Source organism: Alosa alosa, chromosome 9 (assembly GCF_017589495.1).
Source record: "Alosa alosa isolate M-15738 ecotype Scorff River chromosome 9, AALO_Geno_1.1, whole genome shotgun sequence".
Classification (NCBI taxonomy): domain Eukaryota; kingdom Metazoa; phylum Chordata; class Actinopteri; order Clupeiformes; family Clupeidae; genus Alosa; species Alosa alosa.
In genome coordinates, this window is record NC_063197.1 from 16663760 (window position 1) to 16690870 (window position 27111).

General features: G+C 40.5%; 4 protein-coding genes across 6 annotated transcripts; 2 read left to right on the forward strand and 2 right to left on the reverse strand.

Moving 5' to 3' along the window:
- The first annotated feature begins 260 nt into the window (after window positions 1-260).
- LOC125300251 (transmembrane protein 79-like) lies at window positions 261-3844 on the forward strand. Its single transcript, XM_048251995.1, has 5 exons — window positions 261-344; window positions 1181-1462; window positions 2128-2661; window positions 3127-3340; window positions 3590-3844. Exons 2-5 carry the CDS (start codon window positions 1192-1194, stop codon window positions 3807-3809), a joined length of 1239 nt encoding a protein of 412 aa, XP_048107952.1. The 5' UTR covers window positions 261-344; window positions 1181-1191; the 3' UTR covers window positions 3810-3844.
- A 419-nt stretch (window positions 3845-4263) lies between these two features.
- Window positions 4264-9913, reverse strand: LOC125300250 (furin-like). 3 transcript variants are annotated; one of them, XM_048251994.1, is made up of 15 exons: window positions 9862-9913; window positions 9479-9580; window positions 8897-8992; window positions 8597-8719; window positions 8391-8467; window positions 8211-8299; window positions 7917-8089; window positions 7312-7524; window positions 6963-7063; window positions 6762-6865; window positions 5909-6029; window positions 5566-5745; window positions 5346-5470; window positions 5139-5258; window positions 4264-4894 (listed from the first exon to the last, which is right to left on the reverse strand). In XM_048251994.1, exons 2-15 carry the CDS (start codon window positions 9551-9553, stop codon window positions 4653-4655), a joined length of 1839 nt encoding a protein of 612 aa, XP_048107951.1. In that variant the 5' UTR covers window positions 9554-9580; window positions 9862-9913; the 3' UTR covers window positions 4264-4652. The 3 variants fall into 3 exon arrangements, with proteins under 3 accessions (XP_048107951.1, XP_048107949.1, XP_048107950.1); XM_048251992.1 differs by having other exon boundaries at window positions 9704-9904; XM_048251993.1 differs by lacking the exon at window positions 9862-9913 and having other exon boundaries at window positions 9479-9695.
- A 4016-nt stretch (window positions 9914-13929) lies between these two features.
- Window positions 13930-15693, forward strand: ndufs7 (NADH:ubiquinone oxidoreductase core subunit S7). The gene is made up of 6 exons (XM_048251997.1): window positions 13930-14119; window positions 14221-14338; window positions 14522-14701; window positions 14818-14864; window positions 15210-15298; window positions 15462-15693. Exons 1-6 carry the CDS (start codon window positions 14007-14009, stop codon window positions 15557-15559), a joined length of 645 nt encoding a protein of 214 aa, XP_048107954.1. The 5' UTR covers window positions 13930-14006; the 3' UTR covers window positions 15560-15693.
- A 1325-nt stretch (window positions 15694-17018) lies between these two features.
- Window positions 17019-21092, reverse strand: gamt (guanidinoacetate N-methyltransferase). Its single transcript, XM_048251998.1, has 6 exons — window positions 20785-21092; window positions 18362-18507; window positions 18212-18275; window positions 17919-17986; window positions 17536-17646; window positions 17019-17429 (listed from the first exon to the last, which is right to left on the reverse strand). Exons 1-6 carry the CDS (start codon window positions 20957-20959, stop codon window positions 17289-17291), a joined length of 705 nt encoding a protein of 234 aa, XP_048107955.1. The 5' UTR covers window positions 20960-21092; the 3' UTR covers window positions 17019-17288.
- Window positions 21093-27111: the final 6019 nt, after the last annotated feature.

Sequence of the window (27111 nt, forward strand, 5' to 3'; positions counted from 1 at the left end):
GTTTTGGTTGGTGTTGGTATCCAATCGGAGAAGGCTACTGAGAACGTCCCTGAGTATCTCTGCTCCGCATCGACTACACCAAACAGGCAGGGCAGTCTAAAGGGGGTTACCAAATTACCGCCCAGCCGTAACGCAGTTATTCGTTCCATATGGTGTTTCTCTGTGTGTAGTATTCCGAACAACTGTGGGCGGGGGTTAAAGTGTAGTATTTTGTCTCTCTTGAAATTTGATTCTGAAGTTTGGGGAGTTTGCTGAGGAAAGAGAATAAGAAGCACACGGCGTAGACGAGAGAGATTATATTCCATGAGGAACTGGTTCCTTCTTTAATTCTTCTGAAGTTACATGTAAGTTTTAAAATGATTTGAACGAATATGCAAGACTTTTATTCTCTTTTATTTTGGAATTTGGAAACAGGCCACCTTTCTTGCCGAGAGAAAATGCTGAATTATCTGGTAGATACTTTTGAATAGCCGTAGAGCTACAAACAAAAGTAAACCAAAGGTAGGCTAGGTATTGCCCACTAAAGAATGGGCTACTCTGAGATGACTTGTTCTTCAGCATATAATTAACCTTTAAGAGGCTATTGGATATTCAAATTAATTAAAATAGTTTAAAATTCAGGGAAGGCTTCAAGAACTTTATGCAATGCAAATTACGATTCATGCTAAATTAAAGCATCCGTAGTAGATCCCAAGTTTCTTGACGGTATGTAGCCTATTGATGATGGCCTATATTGCAACAGCCTATGGTACCCTGAAACAATGAGACTCAAACTGATGAAGGCGTCGTAGCCTAATAAAAGAATCTAAGAGCTAGTCTGTTTCGCTATTTCGTTAAGAGAGCTTAAGCTACTCCACTTATGCGTTCTGAAAAGGCTGTTCTTCAGAATGTGGGTATCTTCTTACTATTCACAGAATGTGGATGTCTCAAACGTCGTTGCCCGCCACAATTGGCGCTGCCCCAGGGGGGAAATTCTAAAATTGAATTCCCAGATGTTCATATTGCACGACTCGGAAAGATCGTCTGAACACCCGTATGGTTGTCCTTTAGACAAACACTCCAAACAAGGCTTTAGAAATCCGAAGCTACCGACGGCATGGCAGCCACAGAAGGAATTTCCAGGCAACGAGGTGCTGGAAATATCAATCAAAAACCTAGTCTACGGTGTTTTATTTTCCAGGTGGCCCAACAATGACATCCACACGACGCACTGTCAACAATCAGCAAGGAAGTCAGGAAATCGAAAGTGTGAAGGAGTCCATCAATGACATAATAAATCAACTACAGGATATTGATCCTTCACGCCTCTCATTCTCTCCATTCCTCGACTTGGACACCCAGATTTCTTTGGCCCCTGTGTCTGACAGCCCAGAGTCTTCTGTGGAAGAGCTCCATTCTCCCACTCATTCCATACCTGGCTCTCAACTGTGTCTCCAAACTCAGGCTGCCGAGGACCATAATGGTAAGTGATGTTAACTCATGTTAAAAAAAACACATTTGGTTTATTGGCAAAGTTATCTGTGTCCTCAAGATGTAATTTAAAAATAATTAGTGAAGTGAAAATGTCCTTGAATGTATCAAACCACATTAGGCCTATTTTTAGGGGGCTCCAGCTAATATTTAACCCAATTAAATCACTTAACTAAAGAGCCCCTAAGGGGACATGTGCAAAACATATATCGTTTGTGTGCTCACCAGAAAGTTTCAAGCGAGCACCAGAACTTCCAAGTGCTCAAAAATTGTGAGTTTCTGGTGTGCACAAGATAGTTTTGTGTGCTCACCAGAAACTTTTTTCCCCTTAGGGGCTCCATACTTAACAATAGGGAAAATGATATTTGTGATATCTTAATGCTCAATTTCAAGTTGAACATGGAGTTTTCATGTTAATACTGACATTTCCATTTCCCATTCCAAATATTCCATTTTAGAATTCAGTTCTGGCATGTTAATGTGTGACTGTGCAGAGGAGAACATGTCTGCTCACTGTGAGAAGATGCCTCTGTCAAGAACTATAAAAGACTGTATAATATGACCATATAACTTGTAGCAGCACTCTGTCTGAGTTCAGACATGTTATGGATCAATCTAATTTGGTAACCATATTCAAGTTTACTTTGTGCTTCATAGGACCCACTTACTTCAACGAACACCAGAAACCATATAATCACGTGGAGGAAACCACAGACGATCCTATCACCATGAACCTAGCCCCTGTGTACCCGGCTGAAAGCACTCCTGAAAGGTTCCACATCCAACCACCTCCTCATGGACCTAACGGTCTACCCAGTGGGGGAGATGAACCGTGGAGTCCATCAGGATCGAATCAGCTAGAGTCAACGATAGGAGAAAGCCATCCCCTTATCCAATCCCCACCAGAAGCCATTGAACTGGGCCTTTGGACTGCACCTGACCAGGATCACTGTGACGGGGGGTTGGCTCTTTCGGAGCACAAGAGTGGGTGCTGCTGCTGCAGCAGATGCTGCAAAAGTGGGCGGGTTCCAGCTCTCTGCTCAACTGTTGCCTGCCTTCTGTGTCTGCCAGGGATTCTGTACGCGCTATATTTATACGCCCCTGTAGAAGCACCTCTGTGCCCTGACACAACTAGCCGACTGGTCTTCACTCTCAGCTGCTGTGCAGTTGCTGCTGTTCCTATCTTGATTGGTGAGTTGGGTTTTGCTCTACACTTTAGACTTCAGCACCATGTACCAGATGTCCAGGGAGGGTAAAAGTGGCCCCTAACCACGGATTCAGGACTAATTTAAAGTTTGGTCTTATTATGGGTATAGTTAGGCTGGGTAATGGGAAACTGATGGCAGATCTGTATTAAAGGGCGACTTGCGCCTGAAGGATGAACCTGAATGAGAGTGGACCATTTACTCTGGAATTACTCTACACTTGAAACAACACATGGATCAGCATGAAAGGACGAGAAGGCCGTCCTGCTAGGTTTCTAAATTCAAACACAGTAATTTCCTGGGCAAAAATAGGAAATAAAGGGCTGACGTTTTTTTTTTTCTTTCTCTGCCCCACCCAACTTTCTTCTGTTGTTTAACTAACAATTACTTTCAGTGTCCACTACATGAGTCTTTGAGTCACATCAGTAATTAGCTTTTTCCTCTCCTCCAGCGATGCTGACTGCCGGTGTATGCCGGTTCTGCTCTGGTTCCTTGAGGCCTGTGGTGGAAAAGCCCAATTCTGCGGCTCTTGTGCAGGTCTTTGTGGTGGGCTCTGTGGTACAGCTGTTCCTTTACATCCTCAACCTACTCATCCTGGCCACCTTTTTGCCTCAGAACCAGCTGAGGATGATTCCAATCCTAGCTGGAGTCTTCATCGGAGGAAGGTTAGCATTTCTATGTTATGGTGGTATAGGTCTCAGTCAAGGTTAATGTAAAAAGTCTCCTTTACCCTTTAACCTTCGTCTGCACAGAAATATTTGTGAGAGCATCACTGAGCACATCTTAGCATTTTTGGTTGTGAGGAGGAGTTGACAGGACATATTCTTCTTTTTTAATCATTAACACACCTTTCACAGGTCAAATCATACAACTAATCATGCCACTTGTACCCCTTCACCTTCTCTTACTCCAAGGATTATCTACTGGCTGTTACTTCACACCTGCAGCTCCTGGAGAGCATTTGGATCAGGACTCACCATCTTCCCTCTCCTCGCCGTGTTTGCTTTCAACATCTATTGTCTGTTTGACCTCAGCTCAAGGGACCTTTTCTTTGGGTCGCAGGATGTGTATGCTAACGACACCCGTCCCTCAGCCTGGCCCCAAAACATCTCCATGAGTCTTGGTGACACATAAGACACTAAAGGAGAGAGCGGGGAGCTCTCAAGAGTGTATGGGGGATGCTGCTGAACTCTGCTCCGTGATGGGGAAGCTTGCTCCAAATATATCCCATTCCTGTGGTTCACGATTCGGGTTAGCTTCAAGCTGCGCCAGTAAAAGCGAGCTCCAAGCCAGTAAATCCTTAAATTGTGTTTCGCTGCTCTTGTGCAGGACTGTTAATTTCAGTGTATGTTTATTGTGGATGCCTTTATGTAGCCAGTGCAGCTAGGAACATTTCTCTCAGTGTTTGTGGATATTCTGATGGTTTCTTTGCGTGTCTTTTGTGCCCCGGCCTATTTTTAATACCCTTTGATATGCTGTACTGCAATTGAATGAATATGTTCCCCAACCCTCTAAATTTACATGCAAAAACCTTAATTTAACAAAAAATAAAAATAAACACTCATAAACTATTGTTTAAAACCTTGTTGTAGACAATAAAAACACTCCAGCACCAAAGAAAAAACGGCACCGCTACAAAAAAACACTTTGTTTGTTAATTGCCATAAACTAGAATAAGTCAAGCCTGTCTTCTCTCCTCAAGGAGGCCACTGAGAGTTGTGCTCTGGCCAGGTCTTGCTGCCTGGTCCTCCGTCACACTTACAATGACCATCTCCATATCCGAGGGCTCATGGGTGCTCCTGCTGGTAATGCTGTTTCTGACACTGTCGGCCAGGTTTCTGAGCTGCGGTGCTGCTGAGGTCACCTGGCTGAGGCGGGGGGTGAACGTTCTGCTCCTCAGCCACGCCACCACTGTCATCAAGCACAGAACCAGTATGGGCTCCCCGATCATGATGCCCAACACTGCTGTTGTGCGGTTCATGCTCTCCTGCACCTGTAGTTGGGAGAGCTGCACATGCCCAGCTGGGGGTTGAAGGTGGAGTGAGGGGGACAGTCCAGGCAGTGGGTCCCCTCAGGGCCACTGCAGGTCTCACAGCTGCGGTGGCACGGCAGGCAGTGGCGCTGGGGATACGTGCTGCTGTTGCTGTCCAACTCGTAGAAGTGGGGAGGACAGGCCACCACACAGATGTTCTCAAAGATGTACAGTGGGTAGGGACAGTCTTTACCCAGGGAAAGGGGAGGAAAACATATCAAAGCTGATTTCTCTGACTATGCATTGAGGAATTTATAGAAGAACTGCTAAAATAAATGGAAGTACATTTGGGTTGTGTACAATTAATTTAATCTAGTTAAATTCAGATTACCTGTTGCCAGTTCCCACACTAAGTGGCAACACATACATCATTTACAATACATTCGTATCCATGTGTAGAGTTAAAAGTAGAGTTGACCATGTGTGACTACCTTTGCAGCTTCCATTGTTATTCCTCACAGTACACTGATGGATCATCGTCCGCTCCATGCGCCGTCCAAATATATGTTCATCAGTGCCATAAAGGTTAATGTGCAAATGTGTTAACTCCCCTATAAAAGAGCAAGATAGTCTTCCAAATCAGTCTGAATCTTTCTTTCACAGAATTATGGCCTGGTTTTAGGTTTTGACAAATTTACCGATGTTGTGGCGGTCGCCAGTATTTCTTATTATGAGTGACCAGACTCCAGTGGGATCTTCATCCCAGCATCTGGTGCTCATGAAGTTCCAACCAGAGAATCCAGCGCTGGATCGATCAAAATGTCTGGGGGATTTACAATGGTTATGGTCTAGTCCACTTGGTGAAGTCCTTGTTTTGTTTATTTATGGAAAGGTGAATATTTATTTGGCTGAGACTACCTCCTGGTGAGCAGGTTGGAGGGAGTTCCTGCGGGAGATAAAAGTGTGATGGTGAGGTCTCCACGATGCACATGTTTCAATGAGAGCTGTGCCTGAACATGCTCCAAGGACCTGATGCGATTCCTATCCCATCTGCACGCTGTCTCATTCCAACTGATGCGGAGATAATGGCCAATCTTGCTGAAGGGAAAAAGCACAATGCAAACTATGATGCCCCACATAGCAAAAGTGAGTTTATATCGAACAAAATGCATTTGGGCCTAAACCTCTAGGTTTTGAAAGCAATGTGTTATTGTTCATGGTGACCTTTCTATGAAATGCAAATAGGAGACTGAAATCTTACACGGGCATATATTTGAGAATCACATGCTGGCACTTCTTCTGTGAATTCACTGCACTCCAATTTCTGGCCAAACCCACCAACTTTCCAGCATCCAAAAGTCCATACCCATAGTAATGGCTGACTAAAAACAAACACCATCGCAAACAAGCATAACTCATATTTCATACCAAGTTTCAAACCAAGTATCACATCACATGTATGACTATCATGCATAACCACATCTTTAGGGGAAGTATATGTATAGACTAAATAAATGATTAACCTAAAATTCAAAACATACAATGTTGCTCTTGACTTCAAACTCATTTTGATGCTACGCTGACTTAAAACAGGGAGAATGGAGTCTCTGACATTGCGGAATTAATGTTATCGCATTATAAAACAAATTAATGTTATCACATTATACAATGTTGTTCTCGCAGGTAGGAGCATGACCCTTTCAGTCGGTTTTAAGCTAATTGGGTAACTCTTCACCACACATTTTGATGCTACGCTGACTTACAACGCGGAGAATGGAGTCTCTGACATTGCGGAATTAATGTTATCGCATTATAAAACAAATGAATGTAGTTGCAATATACAACGTTGTTATCGCAGGTAGGAGCATGACCCTTTCAGTTGGTTTTAAACTAATTGGGTAACTCTTCACCACTACTTAAACAAGTTATTTAATAGCTACAAGGACAAGGAATTTGGTTTTGATACATTCTTGCAGCACATTCACACATGGACAACAATAGACATCAAGGTGAGAATATTTTAAAAGAATAGGCACTAAGGTGAGGATTTCTTAAAATAATTGTTTTGTCTTCATGGTACCGGTACTAATTTATCAGATAAAAGAAGCCCTCACCATTTCTCCCTGCTCCATTCACTGTCCAGTCTTCTGCCTTCAGATTGTGGCGTCTGGATGCTCGTACAACTAGGTGTTGCACATCACGCCAGGTAAGTGTGGGGCTATGGGTGAAAGAAATAAAAAAGGATGAACTACCCAACTGAGCCAAACTGAACTGCTCTCAGTTATAGCATTGCAAAACCAAAATTAAGCCACTACTTTGCTTCTAAAGCCAGAGCGATGATCCCAGCTGCTAAGGGGGCTGAAGCTGATGTTCCAGTGTGGTCAGTGGTACAAGCCCCATTCAGGTCTGTTGTCACCTGGACAGTCGAGCAGTATAAAAATACATATGTTAATACTAATATTAACATATTAGTATTACACACGTTAATACATATGTTAATACTAATATGCTAATACTATCATTTGAAAAACAGATTGTGATTTTAATTTAGGAAATGTATGTAGATACGAGGTGTGCTTAAAATATTAAACCTACAGTACATAATAATTAAACATATGCTAAAATGTGTATATATATAGGGTCATACCAGACTGAGGTTCTTACAATTCTCTCTTGGTTGCCATTACCCCCGCTATAAGTTGTGGTCAGCACTGCTGCACAGGGTTCACTGTAGCTGGGCACATCTGCCCTATTTGTGGTGCTACTGATGGCCACTGTGTATATGCTGTTGACATAACCATCGCAGTTGCAGTTGTCCATGTTCATGCCACCATTCCCAGAGGCCCAAATGAAAATGGAACCCAGGCCGCCACGGCCCTGCAGAGCAAGCTTTTCATGTTAACTCAGTATGGAAACAGAGAGTCTGGAAACCATATAATCAGTTGGGTATGCCAGCGAAAAGACAGATGATGTTGTCACTTTTGAGTCAAAATGGGGATGCTCTGAACATTTGACCTGTGATTTCTCTCAAAAACAACATTGTGGTGCCAGATAAAAATTTAAGTGGGCTAGCCGTAACCAAATGACCAAAAGACTACTCACATTGAAACAAGGCTCTAATTCCAAACAGCTGAAAGACACTCACATGTACTTAACAACTGCTTTAGCTACAAAATCTAAGCAGGCAGTATTACAGAAGTTCCAAATATAGAATATTTTCTTTGATGTGAAATCTAACTGACTTAGAAAGAGCCCGAATGAAGCCATACCTGGCTCACTCCTCTGATGAGGGCCTCCTGAGACAGCAACCCTGGCCCATCTACTACTGAACCAGTGTCTGGTGGGCCCCAACTGCTGCTGTAGATGTCAATGTGATGCTGATTAAAGATGAGAGATTTGGCCTCTATCAAGTCGGTCACATCCCCATCCAACATCCGTATACCTAAACAAAGCAGCACAAGCGTAGCGTTATATCAGATGCTGCGAACATAATGGCCACTCAGAGCATAATTGAGGACAGGCAAATTATGCAAAATGCTGTCGCTCAAGCAGTTACCACATGCCTCCGATTTTAGCGTGATATGCCACACCGACACCACACACACTGTTATTTGCTACAGATGCAATCTGTCCAGCGCATCTCGTTCCATGCCTGGGAAGTAGAAAATATGAGTACATTTTCACAATCTCTGCAGGCTAATTTTAAGCACCAATTCTATAATATTCAGAGGGAGAATATTTACCTGTTCCTTTTGTAAAGTGTACGATGTGGGTCAGGGTTTGGATCAATGTCATTAATATCATAGCTAGCTGCAGGATCCTTTATAAACACAGATAGGCATAAAAAGAGTTAATAAAAATGACAAGTACTTTTAATTGTTTGGCAAAGAGTGCATGATACTAGTTTCTAAATTGGTTCAATGTGCAGGTGCATGACTTGCAAGCTCACATAATTTCCAGCAAGATCGGGGTGGTTTTTCTCAATCCCATCATCCAGTACTGACACAACCACACCCTTGCCTGTGTACCCACGAGTCCATGCTGCCACAATATTGTGACCAAATGATTCACTCTGGAAATATATATTGCTAAAATTGAAATTAGGAACTGAGGAATTACAGGCCCAATTGACAGCAAACTCTCAAGGGTTGCTGATGAACAGCTAAGGGAAGATGAACATGTTGAAATGTATACATTATTTGAAACTATATAGCTAAACTGCAATAGCATCTATAAAGGTGATATGTACCAGATGCCACTGCTTATGGAATAAAGGATCACTGGGGGGTATGAATGAGTGTCGTTTCTTCCTGGACTTTCCTGACTGCTGTGCAAACCAGATAATCTGCAGCATAGAGTTAACAGATAACATGATGAATGAACCAGCCCTCTATACAATCATGGTCTTAACTAATTATATTATATAATATTTCAATTATATAATTTACTATTATATTTCAAACACAGAAACAAACCCTAGCACCGACAACCATAGGCTGTGGATATAATAATCTAGTAAATTATTGTTGGCCAATTAACATTTAGTCTTGCAGTTTTATAGCCTAAAGACAGACCCTTTACAACAAAAATCCTGCGTGTGACAAAAAAAAACTGAAGTTGTACTGCAGAAAACAGCTTGTTATTAGCCTAGTTATTATTATAAATTATTTTGTAAGAGCTAGTATATGACTATTGTTGTAGCCTAATAACATGCAAAAAATGCTGCCCATCTGCTAGCCTTTTAGGCTGTCACTGATAAAAAAAAAAAATATATATTTTACTTAAAATGAATTCAATTCCATAGGCCTACTTTAATTTCAAATAATCTCACCATTGGATCCTTCCTCAGTCGCACACTGTGCAAGTGAGTTTGAAACGACTGCTTTAACACTGCCCTTTGCTTCATGTGATAGTAATTGCTGTCTGTAAATATCTGCATAACACAATAATAGCATTCATTATGGGATATGGCTAAACTCAAATGTTAGCCAACATCAGTGAAAAGAAAAAACGCTACAACGCTAACGTAGCATGCCTATCTTGTGCTTAAGAATACTTTTCCCATATTGATAAATCCATATTTTCTTGAAATCCTCTCAACAGACTCGGCGGAAGTCCCCGCCAACTGAACAGCCCAATTATTTGTGTAAAAATCTGCAGTGAGACAAATATTACATAAGCAAGCTGAAAACAAAAGGTGGTAAAAAGGCCTACTGTTCATGGCGGCCTTTAGGTAACTTTGTATTTCTCTACGCGACGATTGCCATGACAACAGCGTTACCGGGGACCAAAGATTCTAGACTGCCTGACTAGCCTAGCCTGACGATTCAGACCCACATTAAAATGTAGGTCTGGGCTAGGGTTGCCACATTTGATTTGTGAAAACCCGGGACAAAAAAAAATTATGATTTTTATTAATGTTAAATGCCTTTAATTATACTAGGCCTATTACTGGTTTTAAATAATAATTTATTAACAAATGCTGCAAATGTTTAACTATAAATGGTGCCTTCATTGATCACTTTAAGGTTGCTGAGTCTAAACGGTTCTAATGCCCTTTCACCAGCTTTTTTAAGATATAAGGCTAATACATAAAACATTAACAATACTATGCATAATATTAAGTTGTTAGCCTACCGACTCCGAAAAGTTACCCATTTTCACCCTGTCGGCGTAGTGTAGGCCTGTGTAGGCCTATCTCTTTTTCTTCGCCGCTGGCCCTGACTTTGATTGTAGGCCTATACTCCTCTAACCTGACCCTAGCCAGATGAATTTCGCTCCGCCTAGCTCCACTCATCCATCTGGAACCTATCCATTGAAGTGTTGCTTCCGAAGGCTGGGCCTAATCAAAAAATGCTTGCATGATTGAATAAGCCACTTGTCTGTCATCTATTGACGTGCTACTTCAACCACTCACATCGAAGCCAACCCGTGACGCTAATAACAGTCTCACATTCGCTTCTACGCTATGTCACATCTATGAAACTCCCGCCCTGCGTCCTGATTGGCTGTACCATAAAATCGGTTGCAGAAATCACTCTCAATGGAAGAGGTCCCAGATGGATGTGAGCTAGGCGGAGCTAAGCGGAACGAAATTCATCTGGCTAGGGTCAGGTTAATACTCCTCCGTCTCGTGCCCCATTTTATCAATTCAAATCTAACCGAATTTTTTTTTTTTTTACTAGGCTACCCTCTCCGAACTGTTGCCTACCCGCACGCACTCACTCTCTTCGACATGCTTGCTGCGCGCGGCCGGTAGGCCCTAGTTGTTAGATGACGCTGATGGTTAAGGTAAACTTTCGTTTCGCAGGTCTGCATTACAACCAATCAAATAAGCGCATGCCTGCCTCCGACAGCAGGATACAATCAAGATAATTTAAGAAAAGTAGTAGGATTGCAGGAGCGCGGAACGTAGGTTTTATTGAAAGTAAAACACACTGTTCACCAACAACAACATCCATCTTATTTGTTTTCAAGTAGCAGGGAATTCAAGCCAAACCGTTGCAACTCTGCCATCAATCATTATGTTAAGCCCGCCTAACGACTCTATACACGATTTGATTGGCCTGATAGAAATTTCATTTTTCGAGCTCACAAGCCAACGGAGAGTTGCTAGACTAGCCCTGGCAGCAAATGCGCTAGGGTGCGTCTAGATTTCTAGGCTATGACTAGCCAGCTCTGTTCTAGAATCTTTGCTAGCCAGGGCCCTTTACTGTTTATGGCCAGAGCAGGGGAACTTGCAAGATCTTTGATAGCAAGTAACGAGATTGGTTATGAAATGGCCATCGCTGTCTTATAACATTAACATGAGTTACAAAGTTGCAAAATGCTGGCTGTGACGTTAGCTATGATTCTAACTTCCTGTCATTTAGCGATAACACATTCGCAGAGCCCATCTACAAATTCTCTGATATAGTTTTTTTTTGGTTGCAATATTTTAACATAACTATAAAACAAAAAAAAACAAAAAAACTTGAATCTTCAAAAAAGAAAAAAAAAGAAAAATAAAGAAAGAAAACTTGAAGATCTGACAGGGACTGATTTAAAGGTCACGTATGGCAAGCGATATTTTAACATTTACCAGCTAAGTTTGACTATCTGGAGTTATGGTTATGGTTATGGATTTAGCAGACGCCTTTAACATTAACATTGTAGATATCAACAACGTCTTTCTGACTAGTCGCAATTACATTTTGGATAGTTGGAATTGTCATTCAAGATATCTGTAACATAATTGTGACTAGTTGAAACATCAGATATATGTGTAATTTAGTTTTGACTAGGCAAAACTGAATTAGGCTACAGATATCTGTCATCACGTCATTGAAAACAACATTCAACTCGTCACACATTTTAAATGACAATTGCAGATATCTTTAATTCAGTTTTGACTAGGCAGAATGAAAGGTGAAGATATCTCAAACGTCATTATGACTAGTGCAAATTATTGTGCAAGATGTTGCTCTAGATCCGTAGCAGAGCCCGTCTACTTATTAGACATTCTCTGTCCGTAGGCTAATTTCCCCTCCCCAACATAATCGAAGAAGAAGTGGGCTTATTTCATTATTTCTAAGAATGGAAGAAGAAGAAGCAGTCATGGCTGTAATGTCTTGTTGACATCTAAAATAACTAAAACTCAGGGACACCGTGTGGTTTATTAGACTCTCACGTTATCAACTGGCTTGATCTCTGTTTCGTAGCCTACATAAATTAGTAGGCCTAGGCTACTAAATGCACCAGCACCATCTACAGGAAACTCCATTCATAATGATGTTGGCTGTAATCGAAAAAATCAACATTGAAAAGCAACATTGAATCATCAATTCTTGCTGCCAGCTCCTGTCTATACTGTAGGCTGCAGCATTAAAAAGACGATTAAAAACTCCTTCGCCCTCTGGCAGCTCTGACATTATGCTAATTAGTGCTAATTACAAAGTTAACAGTTAACAGGTGCTATGTGATTTGATGATTTGAACAACAACACGCTCTGCTTCCGCCTAAAGTAGCCTAGGATGCGGGCCTAATTTGCATAGCAATACAGATATCTCTAACGTCATTTCGCCTAGTCAAAACTCTAATTCAAAATATCTATAATTACATTTTGACTAGGCAGAATGAAAGTTATAGATATCTCCAATTTATCTCTAAACAAAACTCATTCAAGATATCTATAACTTGATAATAGATATCTAGCCTACAATCAAATTATGACTAGGCCTATCCCTAACTCCAGTTTGAGATATCTACAACGTCATTTTGACTAGTCATAATTCCATTTACAGATATCTACAATGCCATTTCACCTAGTCAAAACTTAATTCAAGATATCTGAAAAGGAACATGTAGATATATTGAATTGAGGTGAATTAAAGATATCTTCAACTGGAGTTATGACTAGTCAGAATCAAATTGTAGATATCTCTAACTGGAATTACAGATATCTGCAATACATATCCAGTCTGGCGGGTAAATGTTAAAATGGCTTGCCGTAGGCCACGTGTCTATAGCTAGGACTTTACTGCCACCTGGTGCATGTTCAAACAACGTGGCACGACACAAAACAAAACAGCCGAAATAAGCCATTCGCAGTGGGAGTATTTCATTGAATTAACTTGGTGTAGCTTGGTGTTAGATTTGACTGGTAGAAGCACAGGCTAATATTTGTTTTCCTGCAACAGAGGAGAGCTTATCCTTACAAAAATAACTGCTCTGCTGTCATGGGACAAACAAGTACAGTATTTCGGCAGTAAATTGCAGTAGGGCTATCGATACTAGTGCAATGTAGTTTTTCATGTCCACACATATTGCATTGCCTGCATATGAACTCCAAATAATTCCTCTAATAATAGACAGTAAACTGAGTGGGCAATATTATCATGGAGGTAGGAAACCGTGGGATTTAACACCGTGATAGGCCTGTAATGGCAGATATGAACCATTAAATATTAGCCTACAACGGCTAAAAAATATAAACATCTAGTTATTGAGGCAGCATGTAGGTTAAATAACACTGCTTGGTTAACCACCGCAAAGGCATATAGGCTACTATACTATAAAACTATACTATATATATTTTTGGCTTAGACTTTCTGTGTAGCTTTTCTGTGCGTCATGATCAGAGGGTTCGTTAATTTATCTCAATTTTTGTCAACCGCTGCTGGCAACTGGATTATCTAAGATTGGAATTACTAACCACCTTATTCAGGGAATTAACTGCGTCACGCGGTCTATTTCAAGCTAATACCATCCTGTTCCCTTGCATCACTTCCAAAACTTCGTAACGCAAGGTAAGGCACATATGTAGCCTTCATTTAACGGTTGAAAACTTTTACCTGGAGCACCGTACTGAGTTCTTGAAAATGACTCCTATTCTGTGGACTTCTTTTCAACTTCCCATTTCAAATTGCACCAGACCCATCTCATTTGCTGCTCAGACGAGAAGACTCCGAGAGAAAACAAAAGATGACAAGAGGTAGCCTCCTGAAATATCATCAGCAATCTTTCACTTTTTTCTGAGGGGAGATTCATATGGTCACTAAGTTATTATGGCTGACTAATTGTGTTTTTCCATAGTTTGGTTGTGTTCAGAGAGAAGACCACTGCCGTGGCGACCAAAGCAGATGCTGTCCCTAGCAATAAGGCAGATTATGTCATCACTAAACTTGATGATCTGGTGAACTGGGCTCGAAGGGTAAGAATTCAGAACTAACAGCTCTACATAGCACTACTCCATACAATTGACGTTACAATTTATCAATGGTAATTTTGGTGAATAGAATGATTGTGAAGGTAATCACTGCATTCCCTTGAAATGTATTTTCTATGATAATACCAAGTGTAAGATGAGGTGGTTAATATGCTTGTTGTGTGTCAGAGTTCCCTATGGCCTATGACCTTTGGTCTGGCGTGCTGTGCAGTGGAGATGATGCACATGGCCGCTCCCAGGTATGACATGGACCGCTTTGGGGTGGTGTTCAGGGCCAGTCCTCGACAAGCTGATGTCATGATTGTGGCTGGGACTCTGACCAATAAAATGGCACCTGCTCTTCGCAAGGTACACTTTCTATAGATTATTTGTTGATACTGACCCATCAGTATGCTTTGGCATAAATAATGACAGTGATGCTATGTCCAAATGATGCTTAGATATTCTGTTTGTGATTTCTGTAGGTCTATGATCAGATGCCAGAGCCTCGATATGTCATATCCATGGGAAGGTAAAAATGAGATTGATTTGAATCTTTGAATTTGTGTTTAATACATGGAGCAGGAGCACTATAGTTGTAATCCTCTTTATTTGGTGAAGCTATATGAAAAGTCACTCAGTTAGGGTATTGCATCTTGGATCAGGGATTTTCAACCAGTGGTCTGCGCCCCACTTGTGGTTCGTGAAGACATTTCTGGTGGTCCCTGACCATGGATTCAGCAATGTAGTTGCAATGTGGGAATCAGTATTTTTATTCAGTGGTGGTCCTGGGGTTACGCAATTAGTCAGAATGGTGGTACCTGGTTCACAATCGGTTGAAACCCCCTGCTCTGGATGATTGTATCTTTTTCTACAGTTGTGCAAATGGTGGAGGCTACTACCACTATTCATATTCTGTGGTGAGAGGCTGTGACCGCATTGTACCAGTGGATATATACGTACCAGGTATGGGAGTCCTTCAATCAATTGTGTGTGACTGTTCAAACACAATCAAACATATTCAACAAAGAAAAATGGTTCAGAATTACAAGATGTTTTGGTAATATATTTCTGCTCTGATACAGCATACAGCTCAAGACTGTTCTTCTGTTTCCTGTCTGTCTCCCAGGGTGTCCTCCAACTGCTGAGGCCTTGCTGTATGGTACCTTGCAGCTGCAGAAGAAGATCAAACGTGAGAAGAAACTTCAGATCTGGTATCGCAAATGAGCTGTATGGTTGTGGTTTGTTGTGGTTGTGGAATGTTAAACTGTAAGTACATGACTGCTAATGTATGATGTATTATAGATGATGATTATAGTCATCAGTCTTTTGAAATGAGGATGGACAATTTCTCACAGGAGTTGCTCTGGTGTTTGAGTTCTTATCTCCTCTTATTTGTTGTAAAAAATAAAATATCTGTATTGCATTGTATTCATTATGTGAATGAACATAATAATAAAAATGGGTTTATTATAAGCCTGTTCCTGCACACCATGCTTTTTTCATAACTAGTCATAACAAAAGAAAAAAAAGTGGGACTCAGTGCTGATCAATCCAAACTACGTCTCAGTTTTTGTATAAACTACTTCTTTGATCAAGAATGTCAGTGCTGTCAGGTTTCAGGCCGTGATGTCTTATGTTTCAGGCACACTTCATTTTTGCACATAGAAGGGAATTAAGTGTTAACATCCCCTCTCTTCTCACACGTGTGTGTTGAAGTGTGTTGCCAGAGACACACGGGGTGATATTCTGATCACACATTATATCAGGGTAGTACCAGTAATTACCAGTAGGTGGTGCCATGGTTCCAAGCATTTGGGACTTCAGGCCTACTTCTGGGTCAAAGAAGTGATAAAGATATAAATAGATGACTGCTGGTGACTTAATGAAAATATCTGCTGTGTTCACCTTTGTATATTTTTCCGCCCTGAGCCCAATCAGAAGTTTATGAAAGCTTAACTAAACTGGGGTGATGGGTGTAGCGGGTAGGGGTTGCTATTGTCTCTCCTGACCTCAGTGACTTTGTTCCCATATGCCCAACAATTTCCTATGTATTAGCAGTGTTATGTCGTTTTCTCCTCTATGCAGCAGGATGAACTATACCATAGAAATTATTTTCACAGAAAGGGCAAATAGCACCTGGCTGCATTTTGTGCAGACCTCAATCATAATATTGATGATCATCCATATGTCTTGAATGTGTTGTCTGTTAACTTCAGATCAGTTCTTGTAGGTCACAAACGGTGTACTTGTTTTTAATTAAATACCAACCCTGGATTTATTTGAATTGTGTGTTTAAGGACAGTTGACTCCCCTGCCTTCACCCAGCTGTGTTTTTCTCACCAGAACATTTTTATGTAAGGGACCTTGGGTGGCCAAAGGTTTGTCTTATGGAAAAAAAATCTTCAGTGGCCTTTTGTTCATGATACTGGACATTTTACTCTCATTTAAGTCTGATTAATAAGTAACTCAAAAACGGGGTTATATAAAATAGGGTTATATTTATATATGACGATAAGAGTACTGCCACAAGATGGTGTGTTAATATGCTGCTTGCAACTTGTTTCTGAAATGTCCAAAGTACACAGTTAAAAGTAACCTTAGATATTGAAGATTAGAAATGAGTGTAAACAGCGCCTAATGTAATTATGTCTGTGATAAATAAATACTTGGCATACACCATGCATACAACAAACAAATTGGAGATAGATTTATTTTGAAAAGATACAGGACAGAACTCAGAATTGTGGAATGGTGTACCTTTATGAAATTATTTCATATATAGAAAAACTGCTACATCGTACTGATGAGGTGTTAGTAAAGGTAACCGTTTTCAAGGTTGTGTTAAACTTGCAGCAAATGGGCAGAGGTTGATTCAGTAGCTCATGGCTATTCTGAGTCAGGAGGTTCCAGTGTAGAAGGAGAACTATAAAAGGGGCAGTCACTGGCTAGTGCCTTACAACTTCAGAATGGTTGGTGTGATCATTTTGCGGAAGGAATAATATTTGCATTCAGTAGGGGGAATGATGTCCATCAGGGTCGTGCTGATGTTCTCCTTCTTGAAGCCAGCCTCAAGCAGATGGGGCACTTGGGTCTCCTGAAATCCAGACACCATGTTTGTTTAGTGAATGTGGCAATAGCAAGTGTCAATGTAAATATATGCTGAAAATAGTCTGTGCAAGCATAAGATGAACATGTCTGACCTGGAACATTTTCTCAATATTGTCATATTTATTTTTCAGCAGCTCTCCCCAGGAGGTGAGATTGCAGTAGGTGAGAACTCCTCCAGATTTCAGCAATCTGTTGGCATGGCCCTGCAGGGAAATATTTAGTTCTTGATATTAATCTAAAGGCAAATGGGGTAAAATATTAAATAGCTTTGCGTTTGGGGAGCAGTAAAATGTGGCAGCTATGCCAGAGTTATATTTTACAGTTGTGCTGGAAAATATTTGCCATCTTTCAATGGATGACCAAGGTTGTAACCAGTTAGGCCTTGTCCACACACTGAAACATTCAGCTTGTACTTGTCTAATGAATTAATGATGAGGAATGCTTCAAGAATCCTCATGAAATGAAAATAACTTACCTTAATGAAGTTGAACTGATGTGTGTGCCATGTGTCTTCAGACAGGGGGTATGTGTCATACAAAATGCCTGTTGACATTTTAAGGCCATAAAGTATATGAATGTTTAATTGTACAATTGTACACATGTTTAATGTGGTGCAAGATCTTAACCCGGAAAATATTATTACGTCATTGTGCAATAGATCAGTGTATTTAACCGCACTGATATCACAACAAAAAGTTTGACAAATGACTCAAAATCCAAATCTCGCTACCCCTTCTGACATTTTACACATCCATCAACGAGGCTTACCATCGAAGTGATTGTCTGGTAGTGTGGGGACGACATCCTCCCACAGCCCTTTCAATGGAACAATCTACCAAGGTGGGAAATGATACATTAACCTTGCACTTGATTATTTATGAGTGTGAGATCTGGCATTTTCACCAAGCTTTTACGCACTTTGTGAGGCTGAGACTTGGCCCACTCCTGTAGCCTCTGGAAGACACCATCGTTGCACTCAATGATCCAGTGCTCCTCGATGGGGAGGCTCTCCAGCTTAGTAGCAGCGATGGCCATTCCAAAACCAATCTCCAGGACTCTGCCTCCTGTGCAGTCAACAATACAAACACATCAATCACAAGCACAGTTTTCCCAAATATGGTTTCAATTATACAGGCAGATTTTCCTCAATATCTTGTTGCCAATATCCTGGTAGTAATTCTACAAATGCACAGCTGCAAATGATGCTCTGTATTGACATGTGATACAGCTAGGGTGTGCCACTCAGAGTAGAGCAATATGCCCTTCCACACCCTACTGGAATGCAGGAGGGAGAATAGCAAGCATACTTCTGTCAACCTCTCACAGCTTAGTATTTCAAAAAAGGTAAAAATAGCTGATGTTAAATAGAGTGGACCCCAGTCATATGCCTCAATCTGATATGTATCCTCTGTCTTTAGAAATCCAGTAGATACAATTGCTAATTTTTAAAGAGTGAGTGTGGTGTCTAACAGAGGCCATCTTTGTTGTGGCTGATCTTCAGAAGGAAGGATTTTTTCTGAAATTATGATGAAAACCGTTGGTAGGCCTACAGTAGGCCTCCTCTACATTAAATATACCCAGGCCAGACCTCTCTTCATAGGCCTCCACTACACCATCTTACAATAGTCTAGATACAAATCGCGCAGCCAACTGAATAGTATTGATTTGTATATTACTGATTTGTTACATATTTGTTCATTGGTGTTGAAACATTTAGAGCCAATGGTTGAGCAGCTCATTTGACCGGTATAGCGTCCCTTAACATAACTCCTCAATGGCCTAATCATAAAATAAAGGTCCCGCCCATGTCCTTGAATTTCACTAGTAAGCTACACTAGACAAATGAACCTGTTACACTCTGACACATGTGCGCATGTAGTAGCCCAGTATTGTTTTCCACTTAGAAACCCCATATATTGCACAGCCATGAAGAAATGAAAAGGTCACAAATAAGATTTAATACTGGTTGTTCTAGTTGGCTTGTAGGATATCCTAGATATCGTTATTGGCAACATTAGAACATTTGCCTAACAAAATTATGTTATATAGGCTAATGAGTGTGTGGTACTAGTATTCAGTGGTGGAGGAAGTACTGCATCTCAGTACTTAAGTAAAAGTACAAATAAACAGAGAAATATTTACTTTAGTAAAAGTAAAAGTACCACAATGACAACCCTACTTAAGTAAAAGTAAAAAGTACCTGCTTTTAAATGTACTTTAAGTATTAAAAGTAAAAGTATTTGCATAATGATTTATTATCTTTATATCTATATTCTAAAAAAAAAATAGTATGGGCTGTGGCATTTTAATTAAGCTAGTTTTAGGTTAGGCTATATTCGACTAGATAGTTTTAAGCTAATGCAATTGTGCTTACCATCTGTGGCCCAGTTTACATTCTGACCTACAATTCTAGAGACTGTAATTCTGGTTATCTACTAGGGTGATCTGCTGAGTATATCATTCAGCAAAACACGAGAGCCTGAAGTTTAACGGGGTAGACCAGGGAAACGTCGGGTGGATCGTAATGCCAATTCTGCTGATTGAACAGAAAAACAGAAAAGTTGCTGAGAAAGATGTCTTTATGATTAGGTTCAGTTTCACTTGCGCAGACCCCCCAATTGTAGGCTATGCATCTTTATTTGATCACACACAATTAAGAAATATTTTCTAATCTGGAAAATGCTACGTTTTTTCCGGCCAGCGGTTCTATAATAGTCCACCATTCATTTGTGCCGCAAATGATCAGACGTGTGACAGAAGCATGGGCATAGCAATCTCATCGAAGAGGAGGCCCTAACGCTGCAGATAACAGACAGAGAAAGGCACAGTTGCATGTCCAGTGTAGCCATGGGTCTGGTGAATATAGCCTACCGAATGCAGATGGCTACAAGCTCACGCTTTGCCTGGTCTAGACTAGAAGCTTATGTTTCAAAGATTTAGAAGCTGGGCACGTAGCGCTCCAGAATCTGTGGTAGCCCCCTGGTAAAACAAACGTGTTTGTCAGAGAGAGAAAAAATCTTATCATAAAATGTATCGTAAAAAGGAACGATGGTGTTGTAAAAATGTAGCGGAGTAAAAGTACAGATAATTGCTGTAAAATGTAACGAAGTAAAAGTCAAAAGTATGCACTATAAATTCTACTTAAGTAAAGTACAAATACGTGGAATATTTACTTAAGTACAGTAACGAAGTATTTGTACTTCGTTACATTCCACCACTGCTAGTATTACACTGTTGTCAACTGAAGACTGTTAACTAGAAGTAGGCTACAAACAGTATCTGAACTGAAGAGACCAACATACTGTTTGGTTCGTGCCTTTACCATTTGTAATGCTTCTTACCCTTTGACCCAGCAACAGTCGAGAGTGAGTGCATGTATGGAGTCTCCCAACGTTCCATTACGGGCTTTCCGAGAATCTCGAGATGTGTGTCGGTCTCATTGTAGCCAGCTGTAGCGTCGTGCCACCCGGCTTTGCAGTCCTCTCCTTGGTTGAATATGGGCTTTGCAGTGGTCATGTTGAAGTGTTGTAGAGTGGTCACTGAGGTGAAGAGGCCAGTGTATTGGAAGAGGACTTGGTGGCGACGACGTGTCTTTATATGCGACAAGAAGTGCTGATTATGCAAGAGTCAGTAGAGGGTAGCCCAGTACGTGATAAGTAGCAATCGGAGGAGCAAGGGGTGGCGATCGCAAGGTCTACACAGCTGGAGCAAAAAGTGATCTGCACGACAGTATCATATTACGCCACAATGGTTCACTGTGTCAGAGCACTTTCTACATGTGCTCGATGCAGCAGTAAGACAACAAGCAGGCTGTGCTGTATGATACAAAACTATATATTTTAAAAATGTAGCCTATAAGGATATAAAATATAATGCTACTGCATTTCAGCAGTTTTCCGACAGACGCACTGAAAGTTGCTGGCAGTATAGGCTAAGCCTAATGATTTTTTCCCCAGCCTATATCGTTCATGGTAAAAGTCGATGGTATTAAAGTTAAGTAGCGTAAACTTTGTTTTTTGGTGTGGTTATAAAGAAGCATTTGTGACACAGTAGAAATCGAGGGAAATCATATGGCATGGTATTTTATCATGTAGTTCAAATCATGCACAGGCATTTAGATCTTGTTTCATTTGTCCACTCTGCCCTACAAAGCCAAAACGTAGCCCTACACTGAACCTGAGAAAAATGCCTTTAAAAGTTTTCACAGTGGCCAGCCAAACAAGTTGTGGGTAGATAAGTGGTTTCATTATGATACCTTCTTAGGAAGTATTTTTGTTTGTAGATTAAAAAAAAAAACATGACCATTGATGTGACCTTTGACCCCCAAAAATGCAGATACTGCATTCTACCTTGGGATAATAGATCTCAATACACATTTCAAGTTTTTGCCTGAAATTGTGAATGTGCCTATTTACAAGGGCATCGTTGTTCCCACCTCTTTTGGGGCCTACCATCAAATGTTGGACCTCTATAGATAGCTGAGAACCTGTAGTTTTCATAGGAAACAGTCAAAATAACTGTGTGATGTACTCACATAGAGTTACAGAGGCTAGAATATAGTTGTTTATGCCGGATTACAAGCATCTCTGAACTGACCACATTTCAGCCCTCTGGGTCACTTTATATCCCTTAGAAACACAACTGAGCCCTAGCACCAGGAATTGTGAGGCTGTGTGCAAAAGTAGATCAATATAGAATGAAAATATGAGTGCTTTAGACCATTATTTGCCAAGGTATGCTCATGCGTTTTGTAAAATGCCTATGGAAACTCCCCATAGGACTTTTTGTTATCCAAAATGCATACTGACACTCAAATGCTTACTGCACATGAACCCCTTTGTGTAGAAGCATAATCCCAGGGATGGATTACTGCATGGGCTATTTGGCCATCCCCAAAATGCACCAGAATACAGGAAATCCCATCAAACAAGTTAAAAAAAAATCTGGGGGAGGACCCCCAAACCCCCCCTCTCACATGTGACAATAAGTCGGGGGCCCTGGTCTCAAATGAAAGGTACACTTTGAGCATTTATTTTTGCATTTTGTTGGTTCAATGAGTGTGTATAACATAAACTATACATCTGTACAACTAATATTGGATAATACAACATGAAGATTCAATTTCTATGGATTCTTGTGAATATTTCAGTACCCAATATGTTGCATCTACTTATGGTGCTGCAGCTACACTGCAGCCAGAAGTCAGGGTAGCACCAAAAGTGGAGGAGGGGGAGGGGGGCATTTAGGATCAAATTTAATTGAGACATAATAAAATTAATATGAGAATGTAAAGCACTATACAGATTGTACATGAAAAAAGTTGTAATTTTTGGATTCCCAAGAGCGAAAGCTTTGAAATGGTGTATAACATTACTATGCTACATAGCAATATGGTGCATACAATTGATTTAGAATGTTGGGGGGAGGTGAGGGAGGGGGGTAACCGTCCCGTCGGCGGGATATGAAAATTATGTGGTTTTAAACAACTAAAACGCAAAGGCAAAGTGCAGTATCTGCAATCTAAATGTGTTTATTACTAAATTCTGATTGGTTTTAATGATGGTGGTTTTAGTTTTTTTTAATTGATGTTTGCGACTGCTATAACCCTCAAGATTAAGAAATATCTATTACTGCAATGCTTCATTCTTTCATCAGTGTTTGGCTTTGGATTTTTTCTTTTAAATGTTAAATTAATTAAAGATCAAGGATGTTTTAAAAATGTAGTTAAAAATTAATGAAATGTACAGTTTTTTTTTCAACTGCTTACACACACAAAATCTTAATGCCACACAATTTCTTCTGAAACCTTTCACTCAAAAGGTACCAATTCCGCCTAACCATACACAAATTCTCAGCTTTCGACTCTGTTTTCATTTTCATAAAGCACTATTTGCAAAACACTATACACTCTACCTAACACACACATGTAGCAGGATTAAGGATAGTCATCAGTTGGAATTTGGCAGCATAGCTAGCATAGCGGTCATATAGGGATTGTCAAAGTTTTTTTTATTATTATTTTTTATTTTCTTCCCGTCATCATGAATTTTTGGTCAACAATTCCCGGGACACCAAAGCACCGGGGCACATGAAGCTTGAAGCTTGGTGGGCATGTAGACCCACTATACTTTTACAGAAAAAAATTGTTTCGTCCCCGGGGGCCACCAAAACCCAAAAAATGCAGTATATGCAGTATATACCTGGTGGCACCAAGGATTACAAAATGTTTATGGTATGTTGATCTCAAGGGCCCGCATCAACCTAGCCCATAATCACTCATTTGTGATTTGCCAAAGCCAGAACGCAGTAGCTGCTAAATCCAAGCTAATACAAAGGCAAACCACAGTAACTGATGTTCAAGGGTGCGTTTCCCAAAATCATAGTTTCTAACCTGTGTCACAATGATAATGAAAGTGATTATTTGGATTGCAAATCGATTGCATTCTGATTACTTCGGCCTAAATTGCTACTTGACTTATGCCTCTAGTCCCCTAGTCTATCCTTGGTTTAATGTTTAGGCCTGTGTGTATAGCCCTAACTGTGTTGCCTACAAAGCCCACACACAGTAACATACAATATTGCAGGTAACTAGGGGTAGACTGAGTACAGTTAGGACATGTTTACAGAGATGCCTGTAACGACTCCTGGGCCTACTCAAACAGCTGTAGCCCCAATTAGGTCCTCATCACCCACTTATTGATTGAACGATTTCCTTGTTTTTTCCTTACGAGCAGCACCTGAACTCTGGGACTCCCTATTAGTTAGGGAAAGTTAGGCTTTTTTTTTTGCCAATCTGCAAAATTTCTTACCAATAGCTTTTTTTACTATGTGTTCCTATAGGTGTCTAGTAACACCTCCCAATTTATCCACGGCCAAATCCTCGGGGAAACACCTGGAGAGCCCATTAAGTTTGGGGTGCCCAGAGAGACTGGGCGAAAATAATGAAAACATTTTGTTGACCAATATTAGCTTTTGAGATGTCTAACTAGGGGTTTTTAGGGGTGCTGAATCTATCCCAGCCATTAGTTTTGAGTAAAAATAACTCCAAGTCCATAAAAAATCCATAACAAGTGGTTTTATTGAACAATTACAAAACAAAACTTTCTTAATCAAACTTTAACAAACCTCATCCCTCAACTCCCCTGCACTTCCTCACTCCTGTTATCTTCTGGCTGGTTGATGTTCTGGCAAGAGTTACCATGACAGTTCCAACAAGCAGAAATACACTTGACTCCTTGCTTTTTACAGCAGCACCTGAGAGTGTCACAGGCGCCTGCACAGTTGCAGCTGACAAACTTCAGAAGGTAGTCTGGTGCAATGGGATCTGGTGTGACTGGTGCATAATCATGTTCTCCTTGTTTCTATCCACACTCAAGGACATCTAGTGATGGATTTTGTAGCAGTAGCCAATCTCTGGTCTGGAGATATGCCCGCAGAGAGTGCTATATTGCACCTCCCATAGTCGGAGGTAGTTTCTAAGGCTTGACACTAGTTATGTTGTCCTCATGAGTTTTACATGTTGCTCACTGTCCACCCTCAACGTTGGACACTCTTTTCTCTCTCTCTCTATCTATCTCTCTCTCTCACACTCACACACACATTTATGCACATTGACTCTCTCACAAACACATTCACAACCACACACCCATACATCTATGCACATTGACTCTCTCACAAACACATTCACAACCACCCACCCACCCACACCCACACAAACACATATGCACACACTTACAAATAAAGTTCACACCTTCACTGATATTGTCTCTCTCTGTCTCTGTTTCACACACACACACGCACAAATACACACACATGCAAAATGTCCTTTCTCACACACACCATGTTGAGACAAAACTATCTGTGATTATAGTACCAGTGTGTTACACGCAAAGTGTGTGTGTGTGTGTGAGTGTGTGTGTGAGAGAGAGAGAGAGAGAGAGAGAGAGAGAGAGAGAGAGAGAGTCCAATGCGGAGAGTGGACGGTGATCAACAAAATGTAAAACTCATGAGGATTAACTGAGTTATTATTTTTGTAAATATGTTATTATATCTTTTCATGGGACAACACTGAAGAGATGACGCTTTGCTAGAATGTAAAGTAGTCAGTGTACAGCTTGTATAGCAGTGTAAATTTACTGTAAATTTACGACCCCAAAACAAAATGTTTTCATTATTTTCGCCCAGTCCCTCTGGGCACCCCAAACTTGATGGGCTCTCCAGGTTTTTCCCGAGGATTTGGCCGTGGATAAATTGGAAGGTGTTACCAGATTACCAGATAGGAACACATAGTAAAAAAAACTATTGGTAAGAATTTTTTTTGCAGATTGGCGGAAAAAAAGTCTAACTTTCCCTAACTATATTGGTTGTAGGCCTAGTCATCACGTTTTGGTACTTAAACTCTTTGGTGTCAATTCCTGAAGCAGTTTGGACTGTAGTTTTGTTGTCAATTTTGTTACTCTTGGCTTTAATACTGTTGCAAGTTGGCTGGTTGACTGGTGTGGTTGGCTGGTTGACTGGTGTGAAAAAAACCTGCATCTACCTCCTGCATCAAGGATGACTTGTTACAGATGCCTTAAATATCTTGCGTGCACAGCAAGCCCAAGTTGTGATTTTTGCTATGCACATGCGTATTAGTGTCCTCTTTGATCATGGACAATTTGAACGACACAGATATCTCCCATCCAAGGATATCTCGGCAAACCTTTTTTTTTTTTCAAAATAAGACGTTCACTTCACCATGTACCTTCCATAATGAATAGCTCATTACCCTTATGTGACTGTTAAACGTAACTGGTATCATTACAAACGTTATTCTGTGCCCTAAAAACTGGCATATTTCATGGCATTGTGTCATGTAAGATCATTGCAAAATCTAGAGAAATGTGCGAGGTGGTCAGCGGGGTACAGTTGAGACCCACATTGTATTGATAGTGTTATTACTTGAACATTCCATTTTTTCTGTTCATCATATCTGTTCCTGTGTCACATATTTTGTTCATGTATCTTTTTAACCAAGGCTAATTTAAAAGAAATTAATGAATTTAAATTACAAACACTTGCAATGAATGGTTAGTTAACTATACATAATTAAAAATGGGTGTCTCAGCTGTACCAGGTACTGTCTCAACTGTACTCAGGGTATATAGACTGTATACACCTGTATACTTAGGTGTATACAGTTGAGACACAGTCGAGACAAAAATGCACCTTGTGTTTATATTTATTAATGTAATATATATATATATATATATATAGCTAATTGTGTGAAAATATAAACCACTTATGTTATGGGTCTTATTGACTGATAATATTTTAGTCTAAGCTAAGGGAATGGCATGTGGAATGTCATGTGGAAAATCGCTACTTTTCAATATTTGTTTGATTTTGTGTGGGCAAAAAGTGTCTCTAATGTACTCAGTCTACCCCAAAATCCAAGCTATCACCATACCTGTGTTGGTTGCAATGCAGAAAAATACATTCTGTCGCCAACATTTCTGTCGGTTTTCCAGTCTGTTTCCTGGCCTAGTTTGTTCTCACCCAAAATTGGTCCTGTTCCAAAGGTTTTGACAGGCATAAGTTGAGTAGCAATTTAGGCCTAAGTAGGCAGAATGCAATCGATTTGCAATCCAAATAATCACTTTCGTTATCGCTGGTCACAAATATGGATC